Source organism: Pistacia vera, unplaced genomic scaffold (genome assembly GCF_008641045.1).
Source record: "Pistacia vera cultivar Batoury unplaced genomic scaffold, PisVer_v2 Contig46, whole genome shotgun sequence".
In the NCBI taxonomy this organism is placed as follows: Eukaryota; Viridiplantae; Streptophyta; class Magnoliopsida; order Sapindales; family Anacardiaceae; genus Pistacia; species Pistacia vera.
Genome location: NW_022196290.1, coordinates 303,899 through 324,591, shown reverse-complemented (window position 1 = coordinate 324,591; position 20,693 = coordinate 303,899). Strand labels below are relative to the sequence as shown.

General features: G+C 35.5%; 3 protein-coding genes across 4 annotated transcripts; all 3 read left to right on the top strand.

Annotated features, from left to right (window-relative positions):
• Nucleotides 1-354: 354 nt before the first annotated feature.
• LOC116144987 (copper transporter 1-like) lies at nucleotides 355-15,616 on the top strand. 2 transcript variants are annotated; one of them, XM_031430444.1, is made up of 2 exons: nucleotides 355-419; nucleotides 14,955-15,616. In XM_031430444.1, exons 1-2 carry the CDS (start codon nucleotides 389-391, stop codon nucleotides 15,383-15,385), a joined length of 462 nt encoding a protein of 153 aa, XP_031286304.1. In that variant the 5' UTR covers nucleotides 355-388; the 3' UTR covers nucleotides 15,386-15,616. The 2 variants fall into 2 exon arrangements, with proteins under 2 accessions (XP_031286304.1, XP_031286303.1); XM_031430443.1 differs by having other exon boundaries at nucleotides 371-404; nucleotides 14,940-15,616.
• LOC116144989 (copper transporter 1-like) lies at nucleotides 5,881-6,612 on the top strand. The gene has a single exon (XM_031430445.1). The coding sequence runs from the start codon at nucleotides 6,044-6,046 to the stop codon at nucleotides 6,464-6,466; it is 423 nt and encodes a 140-aa protein (XP_031286305.1). The 5' UTR covers nucleotides 5,881-6,043; the 3' UTR covers nucleotides 6,467-6,612.
• A 3,088-nt stretch (nucleotides 15,617-18,704) lies between the features above and the next one.
• Nucleotides 18,705-19,330, top strand: LOC116144960 (18.2 kDa class I heat shock protein-like). Its single transcript, XM_031430409.1, has one exon. The coding sequence runs from the start codon at nucleotides 18,718-18,720 to the stop codon at nucleotides 19,180-19,182; it is 465 nt and encodes a 154-aa protein (XP_031286269.1). The 5' UTR covers nucleotides 18,705-18,717; the 3' UTR covers nucleotides 19,183-19,330.
• Nucleotides 19,331-20,693: the final 1,363 nt, after the last annotated feature.

Genomic DNA, 20,693 nt, shown 5'->3' with positions numbered 1-20,693 from the left:
AAGAAACAATACGTAAGTCTGTAACTAGCAACAAAATATCTGTCGCATTTAAATCTTATCATCTCATATTATGAACATTCAAATGAGGTGGCTATTAATTCCACCAAGCTTTTTCCCTGATTAAACCGAACACGAGGACTTGAGTCTTGACTCTGGAATTTCCCATAGAAATAGCGTGGCGACCTCCAAAATTTCTCCCTTGGATTTGTACTGCATGTAAATATACATATCGTATACATAAAATATTACTTTTCCAATGTTACGACGGTCGTCAAATTAAACAAACGTAAAATCTCCTTTAAATACACAAGCACCACCATAAATAGACGAAAGAAGAAAGAGTTGTCCAACTCCATCCAACCCAATTCAGCTAGAGAGCAAGCCAGCCATGGATGGTATGAATGGTATGGATCCTCAACATGGCATGGATCATCAACATGGCATGCCATCAGGCCACGGCTCTCTGACGCACTGACCTTCTTTTGGGGCAAAACTCCGAGATTCTCTTCTCAGGTTGGCCGGAGAAAGCTCTGGGATGTATGCGTTAGCCTTGATCTTTGTTTTTGTTCTGGCTGTCCTTGTTGAGTGGCTCTCTTATTGCAGATTGATCAAACCTGAATCCCACCATGTATTCGCCGGTTTGATTCAGACTTTCTTGCATCCAAAGGTTGGTCTTGCTTACTTGGTGATGCGGGCCATCATGTCCTTTATGAGGCTTTTTTCTTGGTTGTTTTGGCTGGACATGCCTTGGGGTTTTTCCTTTTTGGTACTCGGATTTTCAACAAAGCACACCCTCCTCCACCCCTAGCTAAAACGCTGACCTTCCAAACTCGAGTTGTTGATAACATGGATCGGAGAAGCGAAATTAACAAGAGTTACATAATATGTCACTTTTTCTCTTATATTTTGATTTTTAGTACTTCTCTTCATGTTTTTCTTTGCGTTTTCTGTATATTCAACGTGAAATGGTATTATTATGCTTGATAATTTCCATTTTATGCCCCAGTTGTAAGAACAGAAATCTGAGATGTTTTAATTATCCTTGGCTTAAGTTATTGTGCGGTGATATTTTGGATGTGTGGTGGTGGTAAATAGAACACAGAAATTATCTCCGTTTTTGTGGTTGTGAAGAAAACTAGAGCAGCCCGTGAAAAAATTTCCATTGAATGCTAAACGCCGTGGTACGAATGCATGTGCTCTGTCCAAATTGCATCAGAAAGAGAACAACACATTTTCCCACCCAAGTTGGAAAGTACACTCTTTCTCACCCATCTTTCAAAATAACACTTTTACACCCTTGTAAGTTTTGTTAATATTTTCTGAACGAAAAGACAAAACACTTAAATATGTTTCTTTTTAATGTTATTATAAATTAAAATTAGTAAGTTAAAGTCTTTACGTTTATTTATAGTTCAGGTGTAAATTATTTTTTTTTTCCTTTTTTATTTTAATTGGTGGAATATTGATTTTTTATGTTAATTATAAAAATGAAACATTATATTTAAAAAAAAATATTAAAAATTTATAGATTATTGAATAATAACAATGAGATATAGATACATTATAAATAAATAAATATTAAGGTATTTAACTTTAAATAATTTCATAGCATTACTCCTAACTTTTTAGGCAGGGATTTAACAGAAACATAATAGAATGTAACGAAGAGTGAGAAAATATCATTTTGAAACTTGAAAGACGAAAAAGTATCGTTTCGTCAAACCTTGAATGGAAAAATGTCGTTTCTCCCAGTCATCACTTTTAGTTTAACTTCTCAGCAGCATTGGAATCACAACCGACACTGATCTTTCCATTAATCAAACAGCCGGATCCAATAATTTATCAATCCATGTTAACTGTTACACCCAGTTTATATAATAATATTATTGAAGAAGAGAAGAGAAAAGAATCATTAATTGTCTTAATTATTTCTTCTTAGATCATTAAGTTAGGCCATGTGGTCTTTTTTATTTGTTTATCATTCTGACTCAAAAGACCTTCTACTTGTTTTCATCTGAGATGAAGCACACAACTGGGACAAGCAGGGCTTAAAAAAAGTGATGTTGTCCCACAAATGGATAAAGTGGCTTGAAATATAACATTTAACAGTGAGAAATGATTTACCCTGCATGCGTTTTCAAGTGGATTGTCTCTCAAGATGCATAAATGGTAGGGGACAAAACAAGCTCAGGCGATTGCTTGGTCATGTTTTCTCAATCTTAAAGGAATATTTGCACCCCACTCTGGGCTGAAATTGATTGATCATTCTTGGTTTACAATCACCGGGAAAGTGAAAAGTCACTTGCTAATCATCCAACACATACATGACTTATATTATAGATATTAATTTGTACACACAACACATGACATGAAACGGTGGGTTGATGATGATGTTGCTTGCTTTGAAGACGCCTTCAAACATGGCGTCTTTTTGGGCATATCATCGCTTTGATTACTGCAGATTAAGTGCACGGCTATCAATAAACCACAAGGGACCACTGCCCTCTGATTGGAACATTGTTTCAGAAACCCAGCTGGAAGCCAATTAAGGTTGTTTCTAGGATAAAATGACAAAGAGAGAGAATCCAAGATGACTGTATCGTTAGAGTCAGTTGAGTTGATCTCGAAGACTTGGCAACATGTGCAAATGAGCTATCAAACTGGCCCGGGTGGAAACCCAGGTACACGGCTGGTTGAAGTTTGTTCCACGTAAACTTTCTGGTAAAATGGGTTTCCCCAAGGTCTTGTGCATGGCAACAAGTTAATAAAGTCTTTTCATGATGATTAAATGATCTAGAATTTGGAAAATGAGTCACAGACCGCTATTTCGAAGGACTTATACTACTCAATATCACGGGTTTGGAACACCATGACAAAATAACCAAGCAAACAAAAGGGTCAAAGTCTATTGAGGTAAACAAACATGTCATATGTGAGGGAAGGAGTTGTTTGTGGCTGAAGTTCGACAGTCACTACTTGGATTTCTAAAAGATTTGAAGTCTAAACTTTGTCAGTGGATAACCCATTATCGAGAGGCCCACTAGGCATTACTTCAATATGTTGTATCGCTAAATAATGATCAACAAACTTCTAAAATATCATTTTATTATCTAAATTTATATTTCAATGGCAAATAAAAAGTAAATTCAATCCAGACTATTGAAATTTTTGAGGAGGGGAGACTGATTAGTCTTTTAGTAGTAGAAGATTAGATTTTAATGATTGGGATTGATTGAATTTTGACTTAGGAGGGGTGATTTAGCAAACCCTATCGGTTGATTGTCGACAATTTACGAGATTGATAGAAATAAGGTTTGAGAGGTTTTAATAAGTGATGATTAGATAAGAGAATGATAGTAGTGTGAGGTCATAACGATGCCAAAATAAAAAACAGAATATAAATTTAAGTAGTAAAATAATATTTTAAAATTCTGTGGATGAGAATTAACCCATTATTTGGGTGGGAAAAAGTCATTTACTCAACTCTTAACTAGAAATTCTTACGCTAAGCGCTTGAAGAAGAGCCTTAAAATCTGTAGTTCATTTGGCTGTTGAGGTGGTTATCCACATAACTAAGTAACCACAAATTAATTGGGTTGGCAACATTCAAGTATCGGAACAGAATTTGGGGTGAATGGCCATTTAATTCAACCAAAACCACAATGCCTCTTGCCTCATTAGTTCACATATAGCAACCTTATATTGAATGTTCTAATCATAGAACGAAGGATTCATTAAAATATTTAAAATTCCAACTAATTCTGCTAGGTTTCGTTGAATTCATGAAGTTTTAGAATTGCATACCGTTTTGGACAATTGGAGTTTTCAATTGAGCTAGATGGTGCTAATCAATAATGCATAATTGGAAGAGGTTGTTGTGGAACTCTCGGCTGTCGCTGTTCACTACGAATTAAGCAGGAAAATGGAAAATAAATGAAACACCAACTACTTTTTACTTCCATTTAATGGACTCCTGAGACCAGCTGCTCACTTGATTTAATAATTGGCACCAGTAGCTGTTTCAATTCCTCCGAGGCCACATGGATATATAGGTATGGGTGAAGATGATCACAGTGATCATTAATTCAAATTAGTTATGTTAAGAGTTCTGAGAATGAAATTATTCACTATAATTGCAGTGGGATGTAGTCATAGACGGACCAACCCCCTAATGGCATGCATCAAAGTTTTAATGAGAGCCGCAGCAACGTTGCTTGTACCCGGCTTGATAATTCGGCAATGAGAGAGCCATTCAATTAGCAGCGACGTCACAAACACAAATATTAGGGGCTAGCACGTACGTGCTGACATTATTTTTACCAGGACAACTGGAGAAGAGGATTTTAGTGTTCTTGCCCCAGAAAAAGGTCATGTGCATCATCATCTTTATGTGGTGGTCTATCATCCCCGTGCAGTGGGATATTATATTAATCACCTATAATAATTAATTGAGGTGAAAGTAAATTGATTCAAACACCTTATTTATCGATATTTATCGATGAGTATAAAAGTTTAAAGTTCAAAGTCTGTATGTGAGTTCCTATTCCTATTACTCAGCACACGGTTGTCACTTGTCAATGTATAACACTAGTAAGGTAGATAAAATGCCAGCTCTAAGATTCTAAATTGTATCTGAAACTTACAGTAAATAATGTTGGCTATGCCCGAGGATTAGTTGATAGGATAATCTACTCTATATGAGGGTACCTCCAAAGCAAATGAGAGGGAGAGGATTAGTTTGCCCAGTCCTTATAGGGTATCTTTCAACATCCCCTTCAGTCATCCTTGTAGTTTGGTTCTTATTATTAATCAAGGTGTGCGTAAACTAACCCGAATACCTTGGTTGAAAAAACTATATTGACTATGCTTAAATTACTTACTAATGAATATTAATCTTTCAATTATGACACATAAGCATGGGTCAATCCAATTGTATTGTCGGCTAAAACACACGATAATGAATGTTAACAGATGCATCAATTGATAACACATAATAAAGTTGACTGTTGACACCTTCAATGATCTTACATTATAAGCAATCGATTAAAAATCGAAAGATTGATGACTTAATTTAACAATTATGCAACATGATACTTGTTTATTCCAAATCATGGGATAAAGAATTATCTGACTTTGACTAACCATCCTGAATTACTCTTAAATATCAGTAAGAGGGTGACAGATATTGATTTCATGCATTGCAAACCTAATCCAAAGGAAAAGTGACTTGATAGCTCTCATCCAGCTAATTTGGTTGTTAATGGAATCTAGTTCTTCAATTTTAAGAGAAGGCTATCAAATGTTCCAGCCCCTCTTTTGATTTGGCTTGATTTGATGTTGCATGGACGTGCGACGTGCGAATAGAAACGCAGGCAAGAACGCAAGAACATATTATTGGCTCAGAGGAAAAGAAAATGGGTCCAAGATTTTCCAAATCAATATACTAACCACAACAAATGCATGAATCCATTGGTTCATTACGAATCTTTGAAAGGAAATTTCTAAACCTTATCATCTCATATACTATTGTTTTGCGTATTAATTTAGGATTAGGTGGTTAAAAATTCAACTCGACTTAATAAAAAATTAATGGGATGAAGGAAAAACTCATTAGATATTTGTTTAACTATAATATTCTCTATCTTCAATATTATTTTAATCATCAAATGATAATGTTCTATATATATAAATATTCAAATGGGCTGGCTATTCCACCTAACCATTTTCCCTAATCAAAGACCAAAACAAGAGGACTTTGAATTTAGAACTTCCCCGTAGAAATTGTGTTGCAAGCCTCAAAATGTTACCTCTTGGATTTGTACTGACAGTATAAAATTTGTATGTAAAATTTATTATACAAAATGATGTAAGACATTATGTCTGTATACAAACTTTGATGAGTCTCTCATTATTAAACAAAGGTAACAGTCTCCTTTAAATACACAAGCACCACATTAAAGAGAGGAAAGAAAGAGTCGGACTCCAACAAATTTCGAGCAGCAGCTGCAAGAGTCGAGAGAGAAAAAGAGAGAGCTAGCTGGCCATGGATGGTACGTTTGCTATGGATCATCGATATGGATTGGGTCAACTCTACAGCATGCAGAGGACATTCTTTTGGAGCAAAAACTCTGAGATTCTCTTCTCTGGTTGGCCTGGAACCAGCTCTGGGATGTATTCGTTAGCCTTGATCTTTGTTTTTATTCTGGCTGTCCTTGTTGAGTGGCTTTCTCATTGCAAATTGATCAAACCTGAATCCAACCAGGTAGTCGCTGGTTTGTTTCAGACTTTCTTGCATGCTATAAGGGTTGGTCTTACTTACTTGGTGATTCTGGCTATCATTTCTTTTAATGGAGGTATTTTCCTGGCTGCTGTGGCTGGACATGCCTTGGGGTTTTTGCTTTTCGGTAGTCGGTCATTCAAAAGATCAACACCAACACCTCTTCCAGCTAAAACCGTTGATGTTTAGTTCTCTTCCTGTTTTTCTTTGTGTTTATTTCTTTATTTTCTGTACAAATTCAGCATGAAACATTGTATTATGTGCTTGATTCCCCTAGGGGTTTAGTTTACTTGGCTTTATGAACTTGTACGTTGTCTATAAATAAAGTATTTGCAGTGAGGTATATGAATTGACTCCAGGCTTTTACAAAATTTCTTCTACGCTTTTTATTTACAGATAATGATATGCAGGTATTGCTTTAGGATTTATGAACATGTCTTCCTTTGAGGTTTATTCAAGGTCTAACTTTACCTTCATTACTGAGAACTGTCTTATATATACGTCATCAATACATTTCCAACAAACAATTAATAGGTTGTGTTGTAAATTACGTAGTCGTGTTATGACCTGAAGTCCTACATCGCTCTCATGTGAGAATAATTGAGTGTTTAAATAAGGTTAATAGTGTTCAAAGTGATGATATTTTGCTTGAAACAAACCTTTTTTGATTGTTAAACTGAAGCTGGAAACTGGTGGCAAAAAACAGAATTTGAAGTGGTGAAGTTGGCCTGGGAGCAGTTCACCGAAGCTGGTTTTTAGGCATGCTGAAGTGATTGTTTTTGGTGAATTCAGCATACATTAAGCTGCCTACTTTATGTTATGTTAATATGATGTAATTTCAGTTGCTATAGATGTATGGTTAAGATGTATTTTGGGATTAAAATATGTTTTATGTTAGGTACAACAGTGGATTAAAATGTATAAACTTTGTTGCTTTTTTATGAATGAAAACAGAACAAGAAAGCCTTCTACTCTCTCATCTCTTCTTTCTTCTCTCTTCTTTGTTCTCTCTTCTTTGTTCTCTCCCGTACAATTAGTCTAAGTTTCAGCTCTAATAACCAACAACTGGTATCAAAGCTCTATTTGATCTTAAGGGGCCTGCAGAGCTTTCATTTCGGCACTTACTCAATCAGTCCTCATCACACCAAAAACAAGTCTTTATGGCAGCAAGTTTAGCCTCACTCTTACCTCTAACCTTCAATGGAGAACAGTACCACATGTGGGCTGTTAAGATGAAGGCTTATCTAAGAGGTCAGAGCTTATGGCAGTACATAGAAGAAAAGAAGCAACAGCTACAGTTGGGGCCAAATCAAACCTTGAATCAAATAAGAATCCATGAAGAAGAAACTGCAAAAGCTCCAAGAGCTCTGTCTCATATACATACTGTTGTTACGAATAAAGTTTTCACAAGGATAATGGCTTGTGAGACAGCAAAGGAAGTTTGGGACAAGCTCAAGGAAGTTGGAGGAAGTAGCCAAACCCGAAATATGCAAGTTTTGAACTTAAGGAGAGAGTTTGAGACATTAAAGATGCAAGAAGCTGAAGTGGTTAAGGAGTATGTTGATAGATTAATGAATGTGGTTAACAAGATAAGGTTGCTAGGGGAGGAGATAACAAATAAACGAATTGTAGAAAAGGTATTGGTGAGCCTACCCAAGAGGTTTGAATAAAAAATCTCCTTTTTGGAGGATTCCAAGGACTTGTCTCAGATCACCTTAACTTAGCTTGTTCATGCACTTCAAGCTCAAGAGTAAAGAAGGAAGTTGAGGCAGGAAGACAATGGTGAAGCAGCATTGGTTGTCCTGCAAAAGGGCAAGCCAACTCAAGGAGGAAACAAGAAACATGTTGGAGATAAGAGAGGAAAGGAGAAAGCCAACAATCAGTGGAATAAACCAGGAAGTTTCAGGGGTTTTCCACCATGTTCTCATTGTAAAAAGAAGAACCATGCAGAGAGTAAATGCTGCTTCAAACCAAATATTCAATGCAGGGCATGTAAGCAATTCGGCCACATTAAACAATTATGCAAAAACAAACCACACCAACCAACACAGCAAGCACAAATGCCTGAAGATCTACAGCAAAATTTAGAATCAAAGTAGCTATTTGTGGCCTCCTGCTATGCTGTTCAGTTCAATGATAGAGCTTGGCTGATTGACAATGGATGTACAAATCATATGACACCTGATCTGGAGAATTTTGTGAGTCTAGACCAATCATACCAGTCAAGAGTAAAGGTTAGAAATGGTGACTATGTGAAGGTTAAAGGCAGAGGAGATGTGGCTATGTAGACCTTGATAGGTACAAAGATCATTACTAATGTTTTGTTTGTTTCTGAAATCAATCAAAACCTGCTTAGTGTAGGACAGATGCTAGAAAGAAACTACACTCTGCATTTTGAAAATCAATCCTGCACAATATTAGATAATGAGGGAAATGTGATTATGTATGTAAAGATAGTGGGAAAAAGCTTCCCAGTTGTGCTAAAAAAATCAGAATTTCAAGCCATGTTAGTGAATTCAGATGACACAGACCTATGGCATAAAAGGTATGGTCATTATCATTATGCTGGTCTTAGGCAAATAAAGCTAAAAAATATGGTTCATACCTTACCCGAAATAGAAGAGAATGAGAGTTTGTGTAGAGCATGCCAAATAAGGAAACTTAGTTGACCTAATTTTCCAACAAACCAGGCTTGGAAAGCTATTGAAAAGCTCCAATTGGTACACACTGATGTGTGTGGACCAATGCAAACTCCATCCCTGAGTGGATCCAAGTACTTTACTTTGTTTATTGATGATTATTCAAGAATGACTTGGGTGTACTTCCTAAAACAAAAAGGTGAAGTTGCTGCTGTGTTTAGGAGGTTTAAAACTCAAATTGAAAACCAAGTCGGTGTAAGGATAAAGACTGTGAGAAGTGATAATAGGGGTGAATATACCTCATGAGAGTTTGAATCAATATGCAGGGATGCTGGAATATGGCACCAGTATAGTTGTCCTTACACTCCTCAACAAAATGGAGTGAGTGAAAGGAAAAATAGGACAATGATAGAGATGTCAAGATACATGCTGGCTGAAAAAGGGTTGCCAAATGAGTTGTGGGCAGAATCTGTGAACACTAGTGTGTACTTGTTGAATAGGCTTCCAACCAAGGCTTTAAAAGATCAAACTCCATTTGAAGCATGGTATGGAGTCAAGCCTCAAGTGGACCATCTTAGAATCTTTGGTAGTGTATGTTATGTCCTCATTCTAGCCATCAAAAGATCCAAACTTGATGACAAAGCAAAAGCTAAAATCCTAGTTGGTTACAGCCACCAATCTAAGGTATACATAATTTATGTTCTAGAGACTAAAAAGGTGGCGATTTCAAGGGATGTGAGGGTTGATGAAAGGTCTATTTGGAACTAGAAGGAGAAGAAAATTCAAGATGATACAAGGCCACACCAAAGGGAGCAAGCTACTGACCAATTTGATGAGGCAGATTCTGATGCAGAAGGAGAAACATCAATTAGAGGGACCAAACCTCTTGCTGAGATTTATAGGAGATGCAATGTAGCTATGCTTGAACCAACATCCTATTTAGAGGCAGTGAAGTCAGAGGCATGGAGAATTGCAATGCAGGAGGAGTTGTCCATGATAGAAAAGAATGGAACATGGAAGTTTGTGGATAGACCTGCCGAGAGAAAAGTGATCTAGGTTAAATGGATCTTCAAGAGAAAATTGAACCTTAATGGTTCAGTTTTGAAGCACAAAGCCAAACTTGTTGTCAAAGGCTTTGCACAGCAACATGGCATAGACTTTCAAGACACATTTGCATATGTTACTAGACATGATACAATTCGGTTAATCCTTGCATTGACAGCTCAATTCAAGTGGAAAGTTTGCCAAATAGATGTCAAGTCAGTCTTCTTAAATGGTTGGCTTGATGAAGAAATCTTTGTTGAACAACCCGAGGGACATGGAGTAAGAGGGAAAGAAGATAAAGTTTATTTGTTGAAGAAGGCTTTATATGGCCTAAAACAAGCTCCAAGGGCTTGGTACAGCAGGATTAATGATTACCTGGTCAGCCTAGGATATGCAAGGAGTCCAAATGAGCATACTTTGTATGTAAAGAAGTTCAATGAAGATGTGATCATGGTTTCCTTGTATGTAGATGATTTGCTGGTGACAAGAAACAATTCCATTTAGGTTGAAGAGTTTAAAAAGGCAATACACAAAGAGTTTGAGATGATTGACTTAGGAGAAATAACTTACTTTCTTGGAATGGAAATACATCAATCTCAAAATGGCATTTTTATATGTCAAAAGAAATATGATGATGAGATGCTCAAGAAGTTCGGGATGGATGGATGTAAATCAGTTGGCACACCTTTGGTGCAAAATCAGAGATTATGTAAAGAGGATAGAGCAGCCCTGGTGGATGAAACAAATTATAGAATTTCAGTTGGGAGTTTGCTATATTTAATAGCAACAAGACCTGATCTAATGCTTGCCACTAGTCTCCTATCAAGATTTATGAGCAAACCAAGTGAGGAGCATCTTAAAGCAGCTAAGAGCGTGTTGAGGTTTATCAAAGGAATAACAGATCATGGAATCTAGTTCAGGAAGTCTGAAAACTTCATATTGGTGGGTTATGCAGATAGTGATTAGGGTGGTTCTTGTGATGATATGCGAAGCACATCAGGGTATGTTTTCTTATTGAATTGTGGAGTCTTTTGCTGGTCTTTCAAGAAGCAAGAAATAGTTGCTCAATCCACTGCAGAAGCTGAATACATATCAGCTGTTGCGGCAGTAAATCAAGCCATATGATTGAGGAATATGCTAAATGATTTGGAGGTAAAACAATGTGAGCCTACTAAATTTTTTTGTGATAATCAATCGGCTGTAGCTATGACAAAGAATCCAATCATGCATGGTCAAACTAAACACATAAAAATCAAGTTTCATGCAGTGAGAGAGGCTAAGCAATGTAGGGAAATCAGATTGACTCACTACAGGGGAGAAGATCAATTGGCGAATGTCTTTACAAAGGCTTTATGTAAGTCCAAGTTTGAAGATCTTAAACTTAAAATTGGTGTCTCAAGCAAAAATATCAAGGAGGAGTGTTCAAAGTGATGATATATTGTTTGAAACAAACCTTTTTTTATTGTTAAACTGAAGCTGGAAACTAGTGGCAAAAAGCAGAATTTGAAGTGGTGAAGTTAGCCTGGGAGCAGTTCACTGAAGCTGGTTTTTACGCATGCTGAAGTGATTGTTTTTGGTGAATTCAACATACATTAAACTGCCTACTTTATGTTATGTTAATATGATGTAATTTGAATTACTAAAGATGTATGGTTAAGATGTATTTTGGGATTAAAATATGTTTTATGTTAGGTACAACAGTGGATTAAAATGTATAAACTTTGTTGCTTCCTTATGAATGAAAACAGAACAAGAAAGCCTTCCACTCTCTCATCTCTTCTTTCTTCTCTCTTCTTTGTTCTCTCCCGTGCAATTAGTCTGAGTTCCAGCTCCAATAACCAACAAATAGGTCTACACTTAACAAATGCATTTTGGGCTTGAAGCTAGGAACAAAACTGTTGAGGCCTTGTAGTATCAAAACAACAATATCACAATTTGTGTATTAAGATGTCCAAGTCAATGATTTGCTGTTGTCAAAATGAAATAATATACTTGTTTAGAAGGTTGTTTTAGAGTTTGAAAAGATTTGATGCTATTAATTTTTCTTTTATTTGAACCAATCCATTGGAATAATTGTCAATTAGTTACCATTAAATTAATGTATTAGAGCAATCATGCTAAACCATAAACACATGAAAACGACGATTATCACAAATACATAATATAATCAATCCTTTAATGGATCCCAAGCATCAGGCACATAGCCACAAAGAGACTTGTGGGTTCAATTGAACCCACTGAACTTTTAAAAAGTTTTAAAAAAGTATGCATTTGGTTCATTATTTCTACCCATATTCCTAATCCTATTCCCCAAATATTGTTTGGCACATTATTCCAGAAATATTAGTGTATTTTTTTAATTACTTTTAGACCCCTTAAGTTTATTAATATCACTAAATACCCCTAGAAAAAAGTTTAAAAATTAGCAAAAATACCCCCACCCACCCATACTTGCCAGATTTCAGCAACCACCGTCGGTGGTAGCCGGAATCTGTCACAACGCTTACACCACGATCGGAACTGGTCGGTTATTCACCGATCTGGCCGTCAGCGACGGCCAAAGATGGACCTTTACGGCCATCGACGACCACATTTGGCCATAGATCTAGCTTTTTTCGGCCAGATCCGTGGTGGATCTAGCCGGAAAAGGCCATATCGATGCGTTACGACACAGATCCGACCGGTCTATGTTGTAACGTAATTTTTCGACCAGATTCCGACGGTGGTGGCCGGAATCTGGCACTGCAGATAGTGGGGGTGTTTTTGTCATTTTATATATTTGGGTGTTTAATTAAATTAGCAAACCTAAGGGTTTTTTTATAAATTTTTAAATTTTACCTCGTAATACTCTCATATTCAACTACCCAATATTATTCCCAAAATCCTATCCAAAATAATGAACCAAACGCACCCATTAATGTTTTATTGATTTTACAATTTTAACCCCCAGTTAACTTCATGTTGACCCCACAAAATAAATTATTAATTAATACTTTTTTAATTTTTCTCTTTTCTTCGTTTCGTTTGCTTTTCTGTCAAATTATATTTTTCCTTTTGGTTGGATATTCAAGAAAGACAACTCTTTTGGATTACAAGGTAAAATGATGTTTTTTTTTTTTTTTTTTTTTTAACTTAAAATTCTTTTCTTTTAGCTTTCTTAATTGATAAAACATCATGAACCATGAGTTTTTGTTGAGTTTAATAAATGAGTTTGAAATTGAAAGATTAAATTAATATATTTTGATGTGGGTTTTGATTTAATCTTATTTATGTTGAGGTATGGGTTAATTTGTTATTGTTTTAAGTTGCGTTTGATAAATTTTGGTTAGTTATTGAGTTAATTTTGAATGGTTTAAAGAATTGATAAAATCCTAAGTTACAGAGATTTGGGCATTATACAACATTTTCAGAATATAAAAAATCGTCGATGACAATAATAGAATTGATAATTTGATTTGTATAACTTCTAAAATTACATTTTATGTTTATCACTTCAGTATATATTTTATTATAAATTTATCGACTTTGATATTTTGAACCCACTGACTTAGAATTTTGGTTACGTCCCTACCAAGCATCAACAAAGAAGGGACCAAAGGTTGCCAAAAAAGCTTGGAATCAGAGCCATATTGTTTCTAAGAATTCCAGAGTATTGGATTGATTGTTGAGTAGAGTTTGAGGCTTGAACTTTGAAGAATTGTCTTTGATGGTATAACATGGGAATGAGTTGGGGATTTTGTAAGCAATAAAGATTGGCTCACAACCTAATCTTATAAGTTTTCTCTTACAATCTCGACATGACAGTTCGAAATTAGACAAGCACGATCCATAACAAGCAGGTAGGGCCCATTTTCCATTTGACCAATTGTAAACTATCACGTCAAAATTATGAGAGAAAATTTATGAGATTAAGTTATAAGTGTGGTATTACTCGTTTGTAAGAGTGGAAGGAGAATTCCAGGTTTTTTCATTTGTTTAGTTAACGAAGCCTAGGGGTCTCTGGACTTTGTTGTAACATGGGCTGTCTTCGTTAAAGGCCCAACTTTAAATGGGCAAAAGCCTCCAGGACCAATCGGTTGCTTCTCTTGTCCTTGGTTAGATCCCAAGTCTATCAAGCAATGAAGATGTAATTTCTTCATGATAGAAACATTTGTGTCTGAGACTTTCCTAGAATTATCCCTTGGAAAGTGACTTAGATACAAGTTGTTTGTTGATGAAATCTGGTCCTTAAATTTTAAGAGAAGAGTATCAATATTCCTACCCCACTTTGATTTTTTCTTTGATGTTTAATGGAAAACCAAATCACAAGTTGGAGCGACTCATTTTTTTTTCCCCCACAATCCACACTAGTTGAGGAAAACAACAAGAAACAATACTGTAAGTCTGTAGCTAGCAACAAAATAACCCCAAGGAATTGCTCTCCCGGTCAAGGAGATTTGTTCAATTTTTTAAATTTCTGGATTCAAACCTTAGGGTCACCTACCACAATAACATTATGACTTACCTGGTTCTTTGATCTTGTAGGGTGTTCAATGGATCTTAATGATTAATTGAGGTACGCAAAAACCAACTCAGACACCCTGGTTACCAAAAAAAAAAAAAAAACTAGCAACAAAATATCTACACGTTTAAATCTTATCACTTATATATATGAATATTCAAATGAAGTGGCAATTAATTCCACCTAAGCTTTTTCCCTGATTAAGACCCAAAACAAGAGGACTTGACTCTGGAATTTACCCATAGAAATAGCGTGGCGACCTCCAAAATTTTTCCTCTTGTATTTGTACTGCATGTAAATATACATATCTTATACAATAAAATATTACTTTTCCAAATGTACGACGGTCTGTCAAATTAAACAAACGTAATAATCTCCTTTAAATACACAAGCACCACCATAAATAGACGAAAGAAAGAAAGCGTAGTCCAACTCCATCCAACCCAATTCGAGCTAGAGAGCAAGCCAGCCATGGATGGTATGGATCCTCAACATGGCATGGATCATCAACATGGCATGCCATCAGGCCACGGCCCTCTGACGCACATGACCTTCTTTTGGGGCAAAAACTCCGAGATTCTCTTCTCAGATTGGCCTGGAGAAAGCTCTGGGATGTATGCGTTAGCCTTGATCTTTGTTTTTGTTCTGGCTGTCCTTGTTGAGTGGCTCTCTTATTGCAGATTGATCAAACCTGAATCCCACCATGTAGTCGCCGGTTTGATTCAGACTTTCGTGCATGCCATAAGGGTTGGTCTTGCTTACTTGGTGATGCTGGCCATCATGTCCTTTAATGGAGGCGTTTTCTTGGTTGTTTTGGCTGGACATGCCTTGGGGTTTTTCCTTTTTGGTACTCGGATTTTCAACAAAGCAACACCTCCTCCACCCCTAGCTAAAAGCGCTGATCTTCCAAACTCGAGCTGTTGATAACATGGATCGAAGAAGCCAGAAATTAAGCAAGAGTTACATATATATGTCACTTTTTCTCTTATATTTTGATTTTTAGTACTTCTCTTCATGTTTTTCTTTGCGTTTTCTGTATAAATTCAACGTGAAATGGTATTATTATGCCTGATAATTTCCATTTTATGCTCCCAGTTGTAAGAACAGAAAATCTGAGATGTTTTAATTATACTTGGCTTAAGTTATTGTGCGTGAGATTTTGGATGTGTGTGGTGGTGGTAAATAGAACACAGAAATTATCTCCGATTTTTGTGGTTGTGAAGAAAACTAGAGCAGCCCGTGAATAATAAATTTCCATTGAATGCTAAACGCCCGTGAGTAAACGAATGCATGTGCATCTGTCCAAAAATTGAATCAGAAAGAGAGAACAACATTTTCCCACCCAAAGTTTGGCGAAAGTACACTTTCTCACCCATCAAGTTTCAAAATAACACTTTTACACCCTTGGTTAAGTTTTGTTAATATTTTCTGTTAACTGAAAAGACGAAAATACTCTTAAATAGTTTCTTTTTTATTAGTTTATTATAAATTAAAATTTAGTTAAGTTAAAGTCTTTACTCGATTATTTATTAGTTCAGGTGTAAATATATTTTTTTTTCCTTTGTTTATTTAATTAATTGGGAATATTGATTTTTTATGTTAATTTATAAAAATGAAAAACATTATATTATAAAAAATATTATAAATTTAGTAGATTATTGAATAATAACAATGAGATATAGATACATTATAAATAAATAAATATTAAGGTAATTTAACTTTAAATAATTTCATAGCATTACTCCTAACTTTTTAGGCAGGGATATTAACAGAAAACATAATAGAATGTAACGAAGAGTGAGAAAATATCATTTTGAAACTTGAAAGACGAAAAAGTATCGTTTCGTCAAACCTTGAATGGAAAAATGTCGTTCTCCCAGTCAGAAATTGCCAAGTCAGTCTACCTCTGAAAATTCAACTCCTTAATTAAATTGCCTTAATTTCTGGGCACTGCCTTCTAATTATCATCGATACGTTTCAAACAAACAATTAATACGTTGTGCTAAGACTTCCAAGTCATGGATCGAACGCAAAATGCCATATATGCATGGATTTGCCTTTTTCTAATCGCTTATATTTTCTATGCCTGCGAAAATTGTTGAAATCACAGTCAAAACACGCAACGATGAAAGACTGAAAGTAGGAAAGTAACAAAAACAATGGACTTACAATGTTCCTTCATCCAAGGTTCAAATAAAATAATTTTATTGAGTTTCAGAAATCTATATGATACAATAATAAAAAATATCAACAGTTCATTATTTCTCGTATTATGTTTTCTACTACTATACTAGGGTAATAATAAACCTTATCATATCCTGGGCTAAACTGTTACAGATCCAAATATTTACAAATCAACTTCAAGTCCATTTACTAATTGGATTTACTGTAAAAGGGGCGTTACCTCTCACCCCTGCCTGCTCACCAGAAAATGGGATCCTGTGCAAAGTATGAACCAGCACATCCAACAAAATTAATCAAATGTTATTAGAATTTTTAGAATTTCTTTTATTTAAATCAATTCAATGGAAGAATGTAATTAATTAGCTTAATTAAATTTATTAAGAAATCATACATTATGTAAGTGCAGGATAATATTAAGCATATATCACTTTTTAATAATGTGTTTGTGTGTAACCAAATTCTATTGATTTTTCACTGAAAATCATGATACATTATATAATCTATCGGATATTTAAATTTCTACTCCAACTAGATATGATATATTGATAATAAAATGGGTAGATTAGGTTTGCTTGAAGATAAAACTGAATTTTTTTTTTTTTTTTTAATAATTCTTATCTTTAAATTTTAACTCATGTATATACATCAACGAAATTACAAATAATAAGAATATTACGTGACACTAATACATCAGTAACCATATCAATTAGGATCTCAGCTTTATATGCACCACATTACTTTCATTTTATTTAAGTATTATTATATTTTTAAGTTTCTCATCATAAATGGTTTTATATAACATAAATCAGAATCATGCTTATGGTTGACTAAACATAAGTTTCTCAGTCTAGAAAGGCATGGCAAAACAGAAGTCAATATAATTTGTGTCGTGGATGAGGCAAGAACTCAACTGTACTGGACAAGTCATTTTGTTATAATAGTATCCACACGCTATTATTTATATTCGCACCAACTTACATATACTTTAACTAATTCTCTAGAACCTTGAAACTATCGACCGACTAAGAGTTTCAGTGATCATCTCTATTAGTAATCAAAGAGGGATTCAAACTCAAAATCTATTAAGTAATACACTTAAGAGTCTCTATCGAATCATTCAACCGTTTAGAGATTGGTTTTGTTTACAAATTTACCTTACAACCAAAGATCGAGATAACTTTAGCTCCCACTTAAAAACACAAAAAAATAAAAAAAAATCATTTACATGTGCAGTCTTGGATTATGGATATGAGAAAATTTAGAGTATCACAAATATATGGTATAATGGGCCCTCGTATGGATTAAAGATATTGCTGCGTTGGGCGGCGAACAGGCTTGGAAATACTGTTTCTGAGGAAGCGTAAGTATTCGATTGCTTGCTGTGTTTGAATTCGAAGCAAGAACTTTGAAGAATTGTCTTGAACTCTTTATATATATACTAAACCGGTTTAATATATATATGAAAAACCGGTTTAGAAAACAGGTTTTCAGTTAACCGTTTCTAATTTTTCCCAAACCGATAACCGAACTAAAAATTTAATTTTTTAAATTTTTCGAACTATAATAGAACCGTTTTTTCGGTTAACCTGTTTTTCGATTCGATTAGCGGTTCGATTCGATTTTAGCATTTTTTTTTAACACCCCTAGTGTTTGAAGTATGAACTTTGAAGAATTGTCTTGTACTCTTTATGGACTTTGTTCTTATATGGGCTATTAAGTTAGACTCTTGTTAAAGGCCCAACCATAAATGGGCTTTTAATGTATTTCAGGAATATACAATTCAATTCTGATTTTATGTTGAAAGGCTTTTACCCATTCAACGATTAGGCCTTTAGCGAATGATAGCCCGTATCAGAATGAAGTCCAGAACCTTCTAGGAAGCCCGGGATTTTAATAAACAGCCCCAGAGGCTTCATTAACTGAACAAAAGAGACCGGGCGAAAGTACCAGAATTCTGTATTCTTCTTATAAAAACCCCAACACACTCCCATTTTACATCATCAAGACAATTCTTCGACGTTAAAGCTTTTTCTCAGCCATCAATTCAATCCTTTCGCATCCGTAGAAACAATATGTCGCTGATTCCAAGCTTCTTCGGCAACCAACGCAGCAGTGTCTTCGATCCCTTCTCTCTCGATGTTTGGGATCCATTCAAGGATTTTTCTTCACTCTCCACTCGTCTTCCTCAAGAAACCTCTGCCTTTGTCAACACCCGCATAGACTGGAGGGAAACCCCAGAGGCTCACGTGTTCAAGGCCGATCTCCCAGGGCTGAAGAAAGAGGAAGTGAAGGTGGAGATCGAAGATAACAGCGTGCTTCAAATTAGCGGAGAGAGGAATATAGAGAAGGAAGACAAGAACGATACGTGGCACCGTGTGGAACGTAGTAGTGGGAAGTTCTCCAGGAGGTTTAAGCTACCGGAGAATGTGAAGATGGATCAGATTAAGGCTTCTATGGAGAACGGAGTTCTGACTGTTACTGTTCCTAAAGTTGAGGTTAAGAAGCCTGACGTCAAGGCAATTGACATCTCTGGTTAAAAACCTAACTGTTCTGTTTAGAACAATGCTATGGATTGTCTTATCTATATAAAATTCGTGTGAATGCAATGGAGTATCGCTAATAAAATAATAATGTAATATCGTTGTTCTGAGTGTATAATTATATCATCAAAAAATTGTTCTTCAATTATTTTTATGGAATTACTGAAAATGAGCCCGTTATAACAAATACGGAGACCCAATTCACCATTGGTGGTTCCAGCTTCAACTTAAGCTGTGGTATGTATCAATGTATGCATTCATTCATTTAGTGTAGTGGGTATCAACAATATCAAGCAGACGACTAAACAAAGCAATTTAAATTGTGTTCACGGAAGAAAATTACAAATCCAAATGCCAGAGAATATGTAACAGAACTCTTTAGCTTCTCCCATTATAATCAACTACTCATGGGAAGAAGATCAGAGGTTTTATGAAGAGAAGTTGATTTACTAAAAATTCGACTGCCAAAAAGCAAAAACCCCAGCGCATCTATAGCCACAGCAATCAAGAACACATCTCTACTAAAAGACATGAGAGCCAGCATCACCAAGTAAGCAAGAGCAATCCTCAAAGCGTACAACAAAGTCTGAATCAAACCAGCGGCTACATGGTTGGAGCTGGATTTGATCAACTTGCAATTAGACAGCCACTCAATCAAGATACAGAGCACAAAAACAAATATCAAGGCCAATATATGCATTGAGAGAAGTAATACTTTGTACTACACAAAACTCTGATCCCTGGAGTTGGTTGAAAATGTTTACAATTTGTACTTTTAGCTGGAGAGAAAATATATATGATTGTCTCCGTCAGATGGACTGATGAATGTTGGCTAGGAAAAAGGAAGTTCATTTTAAAAACATGTAATTTGAAGATTGTTTCTTAAGTTAAATTATCTTCTTCGTTCTAATTCCAGGAATTAATTCGTTCCGGAAAGTCAGAAAGGAATGTAGATTAACGATGGATATATAATTTTAAGCATGTGTATGGGCCAAGGAGCTTGGCCGTTGTAATCTCAGGTTTTTACACTGACACCAATGTCATCGACAATGCTAGTCCGGCGAGGTGTCAACTTAATTGATAAAATTTGAGATGAGTCTAACTCTTCATCCAATAAGGTCTTATTGAATAGGAGAATTATCTATTTTTATAAACCAGTAGGTTTGAGCGTATTTAGTCGGTGTGAGACTTAAATACTTCCTCTCATGGTTAAGTCCATATGTTGGGTCATACCTGTTATTAGAGGTAGTTATTGGTTTTAACTTTTTATCTGCTAGTCAAACACTCAATTCAACTTAACTTGGGCTTTGATACCATGATAGAATTTGAGGCGGATACTCCTCATCCAATAAGGTTATGTTGAATGGAAGGATTACACCCTCTTATAAATCAGTAAACTTGAACGTGTCTAATTGATGTGAGACTTTAACAGTAATCATACAGTTCTCATTTTGTCAGAAATCCATTGAAATTTGACGAAATCGGAATTGAAAACTAGATTCTATGAA

What these genes read in the sequence shown, in the direction of transcription:
- LOC116144960 (XM_031430409.1), top strand. Translation starts at nt 18,718, where the DNA reads ATGTCGCTGATTCCAAGCTTCTTCGGCAACCAACGCAGCAGTGTCTTC.
- LOC116144987 (XM_031430444.1), top strand. Translation starts at nt 389, where the DNA reads ATGGATGGTATGAATGGTATGGATCCTCAAC. An exon ending in GAATGGTATGGATCCTCAAC is followed by an intron (nt 420 to 14,954) that starts ATGGCATGGATC and finishes TGGATCCTCAAC; the next exon opens with ATGGCATGGATCATCAACAT.
- LOC116144989 (XM_031430445.1), top strand. Translation starts at nt 6,044, where the DNA reads ATGGATGGTACGTTTGCTATGGATCATCGATATGGATTGGGTCAACTC.